This window comes from Danio aesculapii, chromosome 4, assembly GCF_903798145.1.
Source record: "Danio aesculapii chromosome 4, fDanAes4.1, whole genome shotgun sequence".
NCBI classification, from domain to species: domain Eukaryota; kingdom Metazoa; phylum Chordata; class Actinopteri; order Cypriniformes; family Danionidae; genus Danio; species Danio aesculapii.
Window position 1 is genome coordinate 3,447,686 of NC_079438.1, and position 13,275 is coordinate 3,460,960.

At 41.0% G+C, this 13,275-nt stretch overlaps 1 protein-coding gene across 1 annotated transcript in view; it reads right to left on the minus strand.

The window, feature by feature from the left end:
• Window positions 1–2,509: 2,509 nt before the first annotated feature.
• LOC130221898 (NACHT, LRR and PYD domains-containing protein 3-like) overlaps window positions 2,510–13,275 on the minus strand; it is a 19,011-nt gene continuing 8,245 nt past the window's right edge. Inside the window, exons 6-13 of the mRNA XM_056454442.1 lie at window positions 13,188–13,275; window positions 11,290–13,087; window positions 7,619–7,792; window positions 7,359–7,532; window positions 6,009–6,182; window positions 4,224–4,397; window positions 3,750–3,796; window positions 2,510–3,675 (exon numbers count right to left, since the gene is read on the minus strand). The exon at window positions 13,188–13,275 is cut by the window's right edge and continues 108 nt beyond it. Of these exons, the coding sequence (XP_056310417.1) occupies window positions 3,092–3,675; window positions 3,750–3,796; window positions 4,224–4,397; window positions 6,009–6,182; window positions 7,359–7,532; window positions 7,619–7,792; window positions 11,290–13,087; window positions 13,188–13,275 (3,213 nt within the window). The 3' untranslated portion in view covers window positions 2,510–3,091. The remainder of the gene's footprint in view (window positions 3,676–3,749; window positions 3,797–4,223; window positions 4,398–6,008; window positions 6,183–7,358; window positions 7,533–7,618; window positions 7,793–11,289; window positions 13,088–13,187) is intronic.

A 13,275-nucleotide genomic window follows, 5' to 3' on the forward strand; every position in this document is an offset into this window, starting at 1 on the left:
GTGTGCGAACAGGTGATGCTTGTTAACACTCACCCCAGCAGCCTTCCTCCATTCCCATGCACCTTGGCCACATTCCACTTGTGACATACCTCCATGACCCTTCAAAGTCCAGGTGACTCCCCAGGACTGTGCTTATTCTGGAAAGGGGCTGGAACCTTGGTGGAACAACGAACACAGCTGCATGTTAATGGTAGCCATTCGTCCATGAACATCACCTCATGTTGCAGCTTGATTACCTTATGTTGCAAGTATCTGTACATAATCCCTGGAAGCTGTAATCAACACGGTTCGTGCATGGCTGCCATACTCACTAGACATGTGACCCATTGAACATGTTTGGGATGCTCTGGATTGGCGTATATGGCAGCATGTTCCAGTTCCTGCCAATATCCAGCAACTTCACAAAGCCATTGACAAGGAGTGGACCAACATTTCACAGGCCACAATCAACAACCTGATCAACTCTATGGAAAGGAGATGTGTTGCACTGCATAAGGCTGGCTTGTCTGAGTGTAATTTTTTTATGTTTAATTTGTTGTCTGTTATTGCACTAAATATGTTTGTTTATTTTTGATTGGTTCATTTGTGGACTATAATTTATTATTGGTCCCTCTTTCTTCCCCTCTGCATTAATTAAACATTATATATGACAATTTGTAATGAGGTCTGATGGTCCCCTGGCCGAGAAACTTGAGATTGAGAATCGATAATCTTTAAATAATTTTAATAATGCTGGGAGAAGGGTAATGGAGGTTGGAGCCAGCTCCAAGTGGGCTGTACAAACCTCCTGGAGTTTTCATTTGTTTAATGTCTTGGACATGACAAAACTATTGTCCAACCTATTGTGTATTTTACTAATGTCTACAACACCTACATCAACCCTAAACCCAACCTCACAGTTGCCTGTTGTATCTTAATGTCTACATCTACACCAACCCTAAACCCAGCCTATTGCAGTGTAAACAATTCCACTTGGAGAATTCCAGGCTGCAGTGGGTGCTGGGATTCAAACCTGCAACCTTTGGATTACAATCCCAACTCTCTAACCATCCAGCCAACTTCTTTTGCATCTACAGTTACTTCTGTTGGTTGTTTTGGTCTTTATGGTTTGCTGATAGGGCTGTCAAAACACCAGAAAGGCTTGCTGTCCTGCTCACAGATGACACCGTAAGATGTGCAGCAGTAATTGGTCCTTTTATCAACTCCAAAGGCTTACAAACCCTTTCATTAGATATGAAGTTTTCCATTAATAAACAAATTAACAAATAAACAGTAAACAAATTACATGGGTAAGATCAGTTTCAGTACAGGTAGGAAGAAGAAATGCAAAACCTCTCTGTTTTGATTACGGGAGCTGAAAGTTATGTAGTCCCAGCGTTCCTTGATCATAAAGGACTGCTACTAAACACTGGGGCTTGCATTTGTTTGGGTTTTGTTTGCAATGTTTTAAGCTTTTGCATAAAAACATGGGTTGAATTAACAAGTAATTTAAACAAGGAGTTGAAGAATATTGATCAAATGAATTGTGCTGAATATTCTGATGCTAACACATCCAAAAACAAAAGTGTTTGGTTCAAGCGATGCTCTAAGAACCAATTTTAAAATTATTTAAGAATGAAACACCTATCCAACCAGTTAAGGAAAATGATTGAGTATCACCCTGGATAATCTATTGTGAAGGTCAAATGAGCATATTGAGAATACAGCGAAAAGAATCCAGGTGGTGTTATTGGTGTAGATACTATGATATTATAATAATATAAGATACTCTGTTTTTCCTCAGAGCTTGACTACTGTCAGATAATATCTGCTAATGCCATTTTAGGAAGCTCCAGCTAGTACAACATAAGGTAGTAAGAATAACCCTTCAGTGTCCATATGGTGAATTATTAATAGTATGCACTCTGAGCTTAACACTAGATCCGCCAGGTGTTACTTACAATAGAGGAAAACATGAGACAGTGTTAGAGGTGTCTTACCTGGGCTAAAGACTAAAAGGACTGAACTGTTCTCAATGGGCCAAACTCCTCATCAAATGAAAGTAAAATTTGGCATTTCTTTGGAAATCAAGGTCTGGGAGTAGAAAGTAAGGACAGAATTAAAGTTTCTTGTGGTCCAGTGTTCAGTTTCCACAGTCAGTGGTGGTTTGGCGAGCATCCATACCCCTCACATTGACGTCACCAACTCTATTGAGTGCATTGTGTCTGAGAGAGGGTGCATATGCTAGTCGGCAGTCAGATACTATTGACTCTATGGCTCCCTCTGCTGACAGCTTCATGGAGATGCAGATTTGACTGTCCAGTAGGGCTTGACATCTGCCAAATGTGCTAATACCTGCTTTAAGAACCATGGTATCCCTGTACTGGAGTGCGCAGAAAACTCAACCGAACTAAAACTCGTAGAGGATCTGTGGGGTATTGTAAACATTGGGGGAGTAATTCATGCAAAAACAGCTCAGACCAAGCATTGAATACATGTTCATAATGTTCAGCAGTCTAAGACTTCAGTGTTAAAATCCTTTTGTTTTTATTTATTGGCCATAATATATACACATTTTCGGAGACTTGCAAATGTATTGGGTTTCAATAGCTGTAAGCATTATCAGAATGAAAAGAAAAACACTTGACTTATTGTCCTCTTGTGGTCTCATTTATCTAGACTGCAAATGTCCTAGTTTGGGTTTCCATCCTGAATCAGAGCCCCATGCAAATATCCCACCACCCTATGACGGGAATACAAGCTCCTGTCAGTCTTTCAGGAGATGCTCAGCCTCATCCTTACACTACTGAGGAATCCAGAGTGGCATTCAAGATCACCTTTCTTAAAGGCAGGGCCTGCCCATGACATTGATGCCCTGGTTGATTTTGCCCTTTGTGTTGAGGGTCACTCCAGAGCAGGAGAGAAGCAGACCAGGGAAAAAGGCAGCCCAGGAAAAGAGACAGGGCAGAGTTTACCAGCTATTTTGTTACAAGTACAGGTAGAAGTGTCTTTCTTGACCATGTGTATCTGTTCAGTATCTGTCTTTGGAATTTGTGTGAGCCTTCTTTGGTGAAAAAAAAAAACACAGAAGAGACCACAGAAAATCTCACTGCTACTGACTGATCCTGCGGAGGATTATGGGTAAATCTCTCCTCAGTCTCTCAGTCTTCAGTAGTTTCACTGATGATTCGCGATAAACCCCAAACCCAGGGCAGAGCGGCTCAGTGAATGTGGTCTGGACTGAGTGGATGAGGCTCATTGTGTCTCTATAGATGTTGTAGAAGATCAGAGTTCCTGCACTGTGATCCACAAACACTCCTATTCTCCTGCTGATCTGCTCTACTGGGAGACGAGTCTCTCTATCGTTGTGAATGAATGAGAAACTGGAAGACGACCAGAACAAACTCCAGGACTGATCATTATATCCAAAACAAGACTCATGACCTCCTCCCTTCCTGCTGATGCTCTTATACGACACTGATATATACACACCGTGATCATCTCCACTCCAGTCAATCTCCCAGTAACAGCGTCCACACACACTCTCTCTGCACAACACCTGAGGACAATAATCAAATCTGTCTGGATGATCAGGATACGGCTGATCCTCTAACACACGCTTCACCTCTCTGTTCTCCTCAGACAGAATGAGACGAGTGTGTGCTGTGTTTGGATCCAGTGTGAGGAAACAGACATCTGAACACAAGAACACACACATTTATAAGACAACAACACTCAGTAAAGCTGTGTATGTGTGTGTGTGGACGTACATTTGCGTGGTCCTGCTGTAATCCTGTTCTCTCCTCCATGATCCAGACTGTAAACACAGATTCACATTAAAATTAATATAACATATATAAACATCTATACATTTAATGATTGCTTAACAGTTCACTACACAAACAGCACAACAAAAATTGATTAAAATTTAATTCATGCATATTTTTGGTTTTTAAAAATGTTTTTAATATTATAGTAATGTTATTAAACATATGATGTATGATATATTAAATAGACTGAGCTCAAATGTATTTGTATTGAGTGTTTGTAGATAGTTTTATACTGTTATTAATCGTTTCACTCGTGTCCTTTATTAAAGATTAAATTGAAAGACCTTTTTAAACCTATTATGAATGAAACTACAGACTTATTCAGGGCTAAATGCGCAGCTTAGCTTCAGTGCATGACCATGTGAGAGCTGCAGCGAAAGTGGAAAAGCACAAGGCCAGTGATGCTCCACGTACTTGAGTTTGTCCAGTGTGTAGTTTGGATCCTCCAGTTGTTCAGAGAGCAGCTTGACTCCTGAATCTCCTGGATGATTGTAGCTCAGATCCAGCTCTCTCAGGTGTGAGGGGTTTGAAGTCAGAGCTGAAGACAGAAAACCACAGCCTTCCTCTGTCACCATACAGCCAGACAATCTACAAACACAGCAATAGTCCACATCACACAGTTGGACAATCACACATCTCTTTGTGTTGTGAAGATGCTGACTGCTGTTTCTGCTCATGTCAACACACACATCCTGATTAGCTCTCCTTATTGATCAAGCCCTGAGATCAGCAAACACACTCAACAAGGACTCAACATCATCTGTAGAACTGTACAGAGTGTATGCAATCTTAGAGCACATTTCTGAAACAAATAAAAAAAAACAACCAGAATCTCAGCGATTCTCGTCTCACCAACACCGAGAATATTTCTGGAGAAATTTTGAAAGCATTTTAAATGAACCACTTTAAATAGGAAACACATATTCTCTCATTTTGTAATCTATATGAAACCTAGGCAATGTACATCTGTGCTTAATATGATGATCATCATAACGTAAACATTGAAACGCCTCAGTCATCCCAGATAAACGAATCCACATTTTACCTCAGAGAACTAAACTGAACTTCAACTCTGAAAACTGGACTGACACAGATTCAATTTACTAGAACTTCTAAGCTGCTTTGACACACTCTACATTGTAAAGGCGCTAGAGAATTAAACAAGAGCTGAATTGAACGTATAAAGCGCAACAGAAAATGACCTCTTGGGGACTATGTTGTAAATGACAAACAAACACCATTCTCCTAGTGTCTGAAATACATGAGTTCACCAGGTCCATTTCAGTAAGATCTTGAATACAGTGTGTGTTGTGTTCACACCAGACGCGGAACGCGGGGATAAATCGTACTATTCACGTGTAAATAGATGCGTGAACGTTCCAGTTTCCTTGCTTCATTCGCACATCAAATCCACTTCAGAACGGATTGGCGTGATAGGCAGGGCTTCTGTCTGCCCGGTGACTCTAGCTTCGTTGCTGTATGTCGAACATGATTTTTCTTGAGAAAATCACTGTGTTTTTGTGCTTTAGGAAGGCTAAAAAACAGCATTGATTCGTTTGGAGCCGTGTCTGAGTCAACTAGATCCTTTCAGAGGTGCAGCAGAAACTGTACCTAGATGACGGAGGCTTTCAGTGATGCTTCTGACTGAGCCGAGCCCAGTTTGATGAACTGTCGTCGGTGTCGGCAGGAGGATTTTCCCCCGGGACACCAACAACAGGCGCTACGTCATAATCACGCCCCCACAAGAGCAAGCTCCTGATTGGTTGACACGGTGCGAATGTCCGCTGAAGTTCAGACTTTCAAACTCGAGCGATTCGAAAATCAAACGCGCAAAAACGCTCAATTCGTCCTTCGCCATTTGCGCCATTCGTGCCACAGGATGTCTATTCGTGTCTTTGCATTGACTTAACATGTAAATCACTCGCACTTGACGCTTCTTCCGCGTCTGGTGTGAACGCAGGATTAGTCTTTGTTTTCATATTATTGTAGCAGTTTATATAAGAAAAGTGGCATGAGACTTTTAACTGTTAGTCATATATTTTGGGATATACACATACATCTGTATAGATATGAACACAATCACATCCTTGCAAATGTTTTGTTTCTTCTTCTGCCAATACACCGAATGGGGCTTCCACATTTGTTAGCCCAAAATTTAACTATCTGTTCGTAGTCACTGTTGTGTTGAAAACCTTTTACCTCAGTGTCTCTAGTTTACAGTGTTGACTCTTCAGTCCATCAGAGAGAAGCTTCACTCCTGAATCCTGCAGGTCATTGTTACTCAGCTCCAGCTCTCTCAGGACACAGTTTGAGGATTGTAGAACTGAAGACAAACTCTCACAAGACCGGACAGTGAGATTACAGATGACCATTCTGAGAAAGAAGAACACAGATTACGGTATGATTTTTAGTTTCTGATGTAATAAAAAACAATGAGGCTAATAATATGACAAAATTATTCTATTGATATTAAATTATATATTGTTATATAATTGTTATTTAATAAAAAATGAATATTAAATGCCATCTAATAGTATTAATCATTTAGAAATTAAAGAAAACTGATTTTGTGATACGTATTTCTAGACAGCAGATATCCTGTTCGTAAAAAACACAGTCTCAGGTTTTCAAGATGAAGAAGAAACTTGGGACATTCAGATAGACAATAGGTCAGAGATCATCCACAAGAGCAGATGATCTCCAAAAAGTTGAACAAAGTATTTTGGAGTGAGTGTGCGGCTCAGGAGTTCACCATTCCTCTGCTGGATTATAAACTGGTAATTGATTATAATTGGTAAGTGATTCTTATGCCTTTATATGTTAGGTTAGGATGTCCACCACGGTAAAAACAAGTCTAAGCATCTCAACAGCTTGAAGCAACAAAGTTGGACTACATCATACATCGAACAGGTAATCCATTTCCTCTTGGGAATTTAACATTACTGACAATAATTTTATAGCAACTATAAAGCCGCTTTTCCAATATAGGGTCGAACTGTTCTCTGTGCTAAACCAGTCAGCACATATACGGTTGAATTTTACACCGTGCTGCTGATAATGCATCAGTCATTGCCTAGGTAATGCTTCATTGGACTTTTCAGGGATCATCTGCTCTACCTGTGGATGATCTCTGAACTACTTTTTTTTTTTTTTTTTAAATATTGACCATGATATACTTGAGACCATAATTTTACAAACAGGATATCTTCCGTCTAGAAATTTAGAACAAAAAAAAAAATCTGTAGTTGGTAAATACATATCTATAAAAACCCGCATAATAAATCAGTTGTCTTAAATATTCCTAATTTGATTGTAATGCAGTAATGTGGAGCTTTTGTAAAGCTGCTTTAAAACAAATATTATTGTGAAAAGTTCCACAAGCGTGAATTGAATAAGTAGTTCAAAACTAGTTCACTGATTCACTTAGAGAATCCAGTCAAAAAGAATGATTCGTTTGCGAATCCGTCATCACTAAAACAAACAAGCAAACAACATAACTCTGGTACTTAATCAATCAATCAATCAATCAATCAAAGCTTGAGCTCAGACCTCAGTGTCCCTAGTTTACACTCTGGTTTCTTCAGTCCTTTAGAGAGAAGCTTCACTCCTGAATCCTGCAAGTCATTGTTACTCAGGTCCAGCTCTCTCAGGACACAGTTTGAGGATTGAAGAACTGAAGACAAAATCTCACAACACTGAGCAGTGAGATTACTCATGACCAATCTGAGAAAGAACACAAAAAATAAAATTATATATATAAACAAACATATAAACAAATCAATCAATCAATCAGGTGCTTGAACTCAGACCTCAGAGTCTCCAGTTTACATTGTTGACTCTTCAGTCCATGAGAGAGCTTCTTCACTCCTGAATCCTGCAGGTCATTGTTACTCAGGTCCAGCTCTCTCAGGACACAGTTTGAGGATTGAAGAACTGAAGATAAAATCTCACAAGACCGGACAGTGAGATTACAGCACTGTAGCCTGTGTAGAGGACAAAAAGGACATTGAGAACATTGTATTATTTTTTTAGGTAGGCGGTGAACTTTAAATGAACTTTTATAAACTAATTTTGAGAGGAGCATGTGATATGATTGATTGCGACTGGTCTTGCATCAATAATCATTGCAAGTCCAATCAGATATCATTACTAGACCAATCAGATTAATTCTAGCCTCCAATAAATAAGCCTATTAAACCTACCTTCCTTATCTTCATTTTTGAAGACAGACAAGCTTCAGCAACGTCTAGCTACAATTGCTACAACTTTTACTTCAGCTTCAATAACTCCTCGTCGACAACCACAAGCCCCACTCTCTCCAAATCTACAGCCGTACATCAACGCCTGCTTCATCTTATGCCTCTGCCAGACCATCACCCAGAATCTCTACAAAAATCACTACACAAAACTCAGTCAAATTTCAGACGCTGGAATTTAAGTCTCAAGCCGATGCAATAAATCAGAACTCCTCAAACTGTAGTCCTCAATTACATCACCAACGCCGCTTCCAAAGGATACCTCCAGGACAACCAGCTCACGTCAAGCACCCTATCCCCCACCCACAGTATCTCCACCTGAAAATACACATTCCAGACAGTCCAAGAGAACAGCCAAAAAAAAAAAAAAAAAAAAAACCCTACCCCAAGTAGAACTTCATCCAGATGTCGCCTCCAAGAGACCAGGAATACCACCCCCACAATAGACAATAATCAAGAAATGGACACTTCTTCGGACAATAGGCCAGCACCCCTCCACTGGCCACCAACCCCTCCATCAAATTCAACCCCCTGCCCTTCTCCTCCAGCCCCCTCTGCTGCTCACAACCCTCTCCAATACCAAACCTCTATTAATTTCCTTATCAACTTTCTGACTTTACTTCTAACCCCAATGGCCAAACTCTCCCTGCCAATTTCCCACCCTCTAGAGTCCCCTCCTTCTTTCCCTCTTCTTCTCTTCACCAAGCACATACTTCCTACCCCAGCATACCACTCTTCTCATACCTAGTTCCAGCTCACGCCCCCTTTTACCTTGTCCACCATCACTCCCCTCCCTTTGACACGCTCTAGCTTTAGAACCACCCCCAGTCTCAAGTTCTCAAGTCCCATCTTAACAGGTGCAGACATCGATCTCATGTCACTCTTACCACCCATTACTCCTCCTACGGCTGAGCGCATTAGGTTGACTGGGGCAAATTTACCATTACATTAAAATCACCCGCTACCACCCAACCCCACACATTTTCACTGGCTGAACTCATTGTGGCCTTTTCTAGATACACTGACACTATCTGTTCAGTTTCCCCTAGAGGAGCTCGTGCTCTTCTATGGGGAAACCATTTTTTACTTACCACAAGCTTTTGTGCCATACGTATTACTCATTGGGATCAGTGTCCTTACTGGTGGGCTTTGGACACCGATCTCCACAACAAAGTATTTCTAGGTTGCCGCAATCTCTCCTGCGCGGTCTGCCGTTATAGTCTCCACCCCACTACTTCCTGTCACTTTATTATTTCTCCCTCAGTTTCAGACTCTTCTACACCCAAACCCACCAGCTACATTCACCGCCTATCAACAACTGCTATCGCTGCTTTGTTTCCCATTTCCTCCTTGCATTCCAGCGATGCCTGTCAAAATTGTAACACCGGCAGGTGCCTTTAACAGCTATGCAGATTTTTACATATCTGCTAATACTGTGGCGGCGCACATGGCCATGTTGTCTGCCCAGTATACAAGTCTAAAAAAAGAAATCAAAAATGTAAAAATTAAAAAAAAAAAAAAAAAAAAAAAAAGAGACTGACAACTAATTCATGATCGATCCCTTCTCTTCTTACTGCATTAGTCCTATAGGCGTAGCCACTAGGAAAACTCATTTTATTTCGGCTTAGTCCCATTATTATTCTAGGCTCGCCACAGCGGAATGAACCGTCAACTTATTCAGCACATGTTTTACGCAGTGGATGCCCTTCCAGCCGGAACCCATCTCTGGGAAACATCCATACACACTCATTCACTACGGACAATTTAGCCTTCTCAATTCACCTGTACCGCATGTCTTTGGACTTGTGGGGGAAACCGGAGCACTCAGAGGAAACCCACGCAAATGCAGGGAGAACATGCAAACTCCACACAGAAACGCCAACTGACCCAGCCGAGGCTCGAACCAGCGACCTTCTTGCTGTGAGGCAACAGCACTACCTACTGCGCCACTGCATAGCCCCACTAGGAAAATTTCCGGTAAAAAAACAAAAAACAGATTTCTCTTCCCCTCACAACTCCGAAATTTCTAGTATTAACATTATCATTCAAACAGACAAATTTCTCGGTATAAATCTAGAATCTAAGAGCTTTCAAGCTTCTTTCCCGAAAGACAAAATAGATAGAATCATTACTCTACTTATATTCTATGTAAAAAATAAAATGGCTGATTCTCTTTCTCATTTTCTGTTTCAGAGATTTTGGAAGTTGGTTCCAGAAGCAGAACTCCACCCAACACCCATCCTTCCCTTTCCAGAGATGATATTTCCATATATCATTTCATGCACAACCTACACAGAACCTCTATCTACAAGTCATCACCCCTAGAACACTCCAGTCACACCATTTCCCAATCCCCCCTAACCATTACATCATTTATTACATACCTCTACTCCAACAAGAATATTCAAGCTAACACTATTAAGAGCCATTAAAGTGGAATTCCATTATTCCACAAATTAATACAGGGATCCCCATCTCACTTCATATCCAACCCCAAAACCAGCATCCTTATTAAAGGAATTCAAAAAGCCCACACTCTGGAAAGGTTATTTCACACTACTAGCATCTCTAAATCTTATAAAGTCACAAAATTTCAACCCCTTTTCCCCTTATTTGTAGACGAGTCCAACCACCCAGTAACTCGTTTCTGGTTCCAAGCTTCCTTTCTGACTCCTACTCCTACGCCAGAAAGGTCTCTCACAACAACAAATACAGACCCTTCAGAGGTGGTCATCTGGCACCTTCAAGACCAACATCCGCCTCAGCTAGTGCCACCTCAAAGAAGCCCAGAAAACCCTTATCAGTCGACCAGCATCTCAAGGGTGAGAGCACAACCCAGCCGCATCTGTCACCCAAGGGTGAGGGCATGACCCAGCCAATTTTTTACTAGGAAAAACAAATGCTATGCAAGTCAGTTGTAGAGGTTTCCAGCTTTCTTCAAAATATCTTCTATGTTCAACAGGAGAAAGAAACTTTTAGAAAGGTTTATAACCACTTGAAGGTGGTAATAATTAGTAAATTTACATTTGAGTAAACTATCCCTTAAACAACTACTGCCAATATATAAATCTGAATATTATATAAAAAAACACTCTAAAATATTAAATAATATACAATTATTCACTGTTTCAATATTGTGAAGGTTCATTACCATGATGTGTAGTATTATTCAATTTCAGCAAATGTCTATTTCTTAGATGAAAACAAGAAGGACTTTGACTTACAGAGCTCTTTTGGAGATTTTGATGACTGCTGATAGTCTGATGAGACACTCGTCTGATCTCTGGAATTTCTGAAGCTCAAACTCCTCCAGCTCCTCCTCTGAGGTCAACAACACAAAGACCAGAGCAGACCACTGGGCAGGTGAAAGGTCAGCAGATGACAGACTTCCTCTACTGAGGTGAGACTGAATCTCTTTCAGCAGAGTTTGATCATTCAGTTCATTCAGACAGTAGAACAGATTGATGGATCTCTCTGGAGACAGATTCCCTTCAAGTTTCTGCTTGATGTATGCAATTATTTCCTCTTTGCTCTGGTCTCTGTCATCCTGCTGTGTCAACAGGCCTCGTAATAGTTGTCGATTGGACTGGAGTGACAGACCGAGAAGAAAGCGAAGGTAAAGGTCCAGATGTCCATTCTCACTTTCCAGAGCCTTGTCCACTGCAGTCTTCAGCAAATCAATCATACATTTATTTCTGCTTTTGTGACAAAACATTGATTGACACGTCTTGTTGATGTCTAGAAACAGATGCTCATAAAGGGCTGCAATGAACTCCTGAATGCTCAAGTGAAGGAAGCAGTACATGGTACCAAAAATGATCCCCGTCTCCTCCTTAAAGATCTGGGTACACATGCCTGAGTACACCGATGCCTTATAGACGTCAATGCCACAGTCTTTCAGATCGCTCTCATAGAAGATCACATTGTTTCTTTCCAGCTGCTGGAAGGCCAGTTTCCCCAGTGAAAGGATGAGGTTTGGATCCCAGGAGACATCTGGTGTGTTTTCTCCATCATACTTTCTTCTGCTCTGCTGGATCTGAAAGCGGAGAAAGTGTGTGTACATCTGTGTCAGAGTCTTGGGAGATTCCTGCAGTGTTTCAGCATTAGCCCTGTGTTTCAGTTCAGTATTTCTGTTTTCCTTCAAAATGTTCTGGAGAACAGTGGCTGAAATCCAGCAGAAGATTGGGATGTGGCACATAATAAAGAGACTCTTTGACTGTTTAATGTGATCAATGATTTCTCTAGCCTGATTCTGATCTGTGAGTCTCTTTCTGAAGTACTCCTCCTTTTGGGCATCATTGAATCCTCGTATCTCTGTCAGCCGGTCGATACAGTCAGCAGGAATCTTACTGGCAGCTGCTGGTCTGCTGGTGATCCAGATGAGAGCAGAAGGAAGCAGATTTCCCTTGATGAGGTTCGTCAGGAGAACATCCAGAGAGACTGCTGAAGATACATCACCACACGTCTCATTACCAGCAAAGTTCAGAGGAAGACGACATTCATCCAATCCATCAAGGATGAACAGGACTTTGAATCGTGTGCTTCTTGTAAGGTCCAGTCCTTTAGTCTCTGGGAAAAACTGAGTTATGAGGTCTTTTAAACTTTGTTTTTCTGTCTCCTTTAAGTTCATCTCTCTGAATGGAAGAGGAAATATGAAGCTGATGTCTTGATTTTCTTTCCCTTCAGCCCAATCCAGAACAAACTTTTGCACAGAGACTGATTTCCCGATGCCAGCAACTCCTTTTGTCAGGACAGTTCTGATCTGCTTGTGTTGTTCAGGTGCTTCAAACAAATGTTTGCATTCAATCTTCATATCTAGTGACTGATGACGCCTAGAAGCAACTTCAATCTGTCTGATCTCATGTTCAGTGTTGACCTGTTCACTCGCACCCTGAGTGATATAGAGATCTGTGTAGATGTTATTCAGAAGTGTGGAGTCTCCTTGCTGAGCAATTCCTTCAAACACACTTTGATATTTCTTCTTTAGGCTACATTTAAGCTGATTGATGAAGAACAGCTCAACTAAACACAGAAGCAAGGAAACAAATAGTTTTAGTCTTGACTTTTCCAGCTATATTTGTATATTTGTATACAGTCAGACAGATGGCAATGAGTCTCTTACCCTGGAGAGTATCAGCAACTTCATCTTGCTTCATCTCTCTCAGGAAGAAGAGTGTGAGATCAAGAGCTGCTTCTGTGATTTTGCTTCT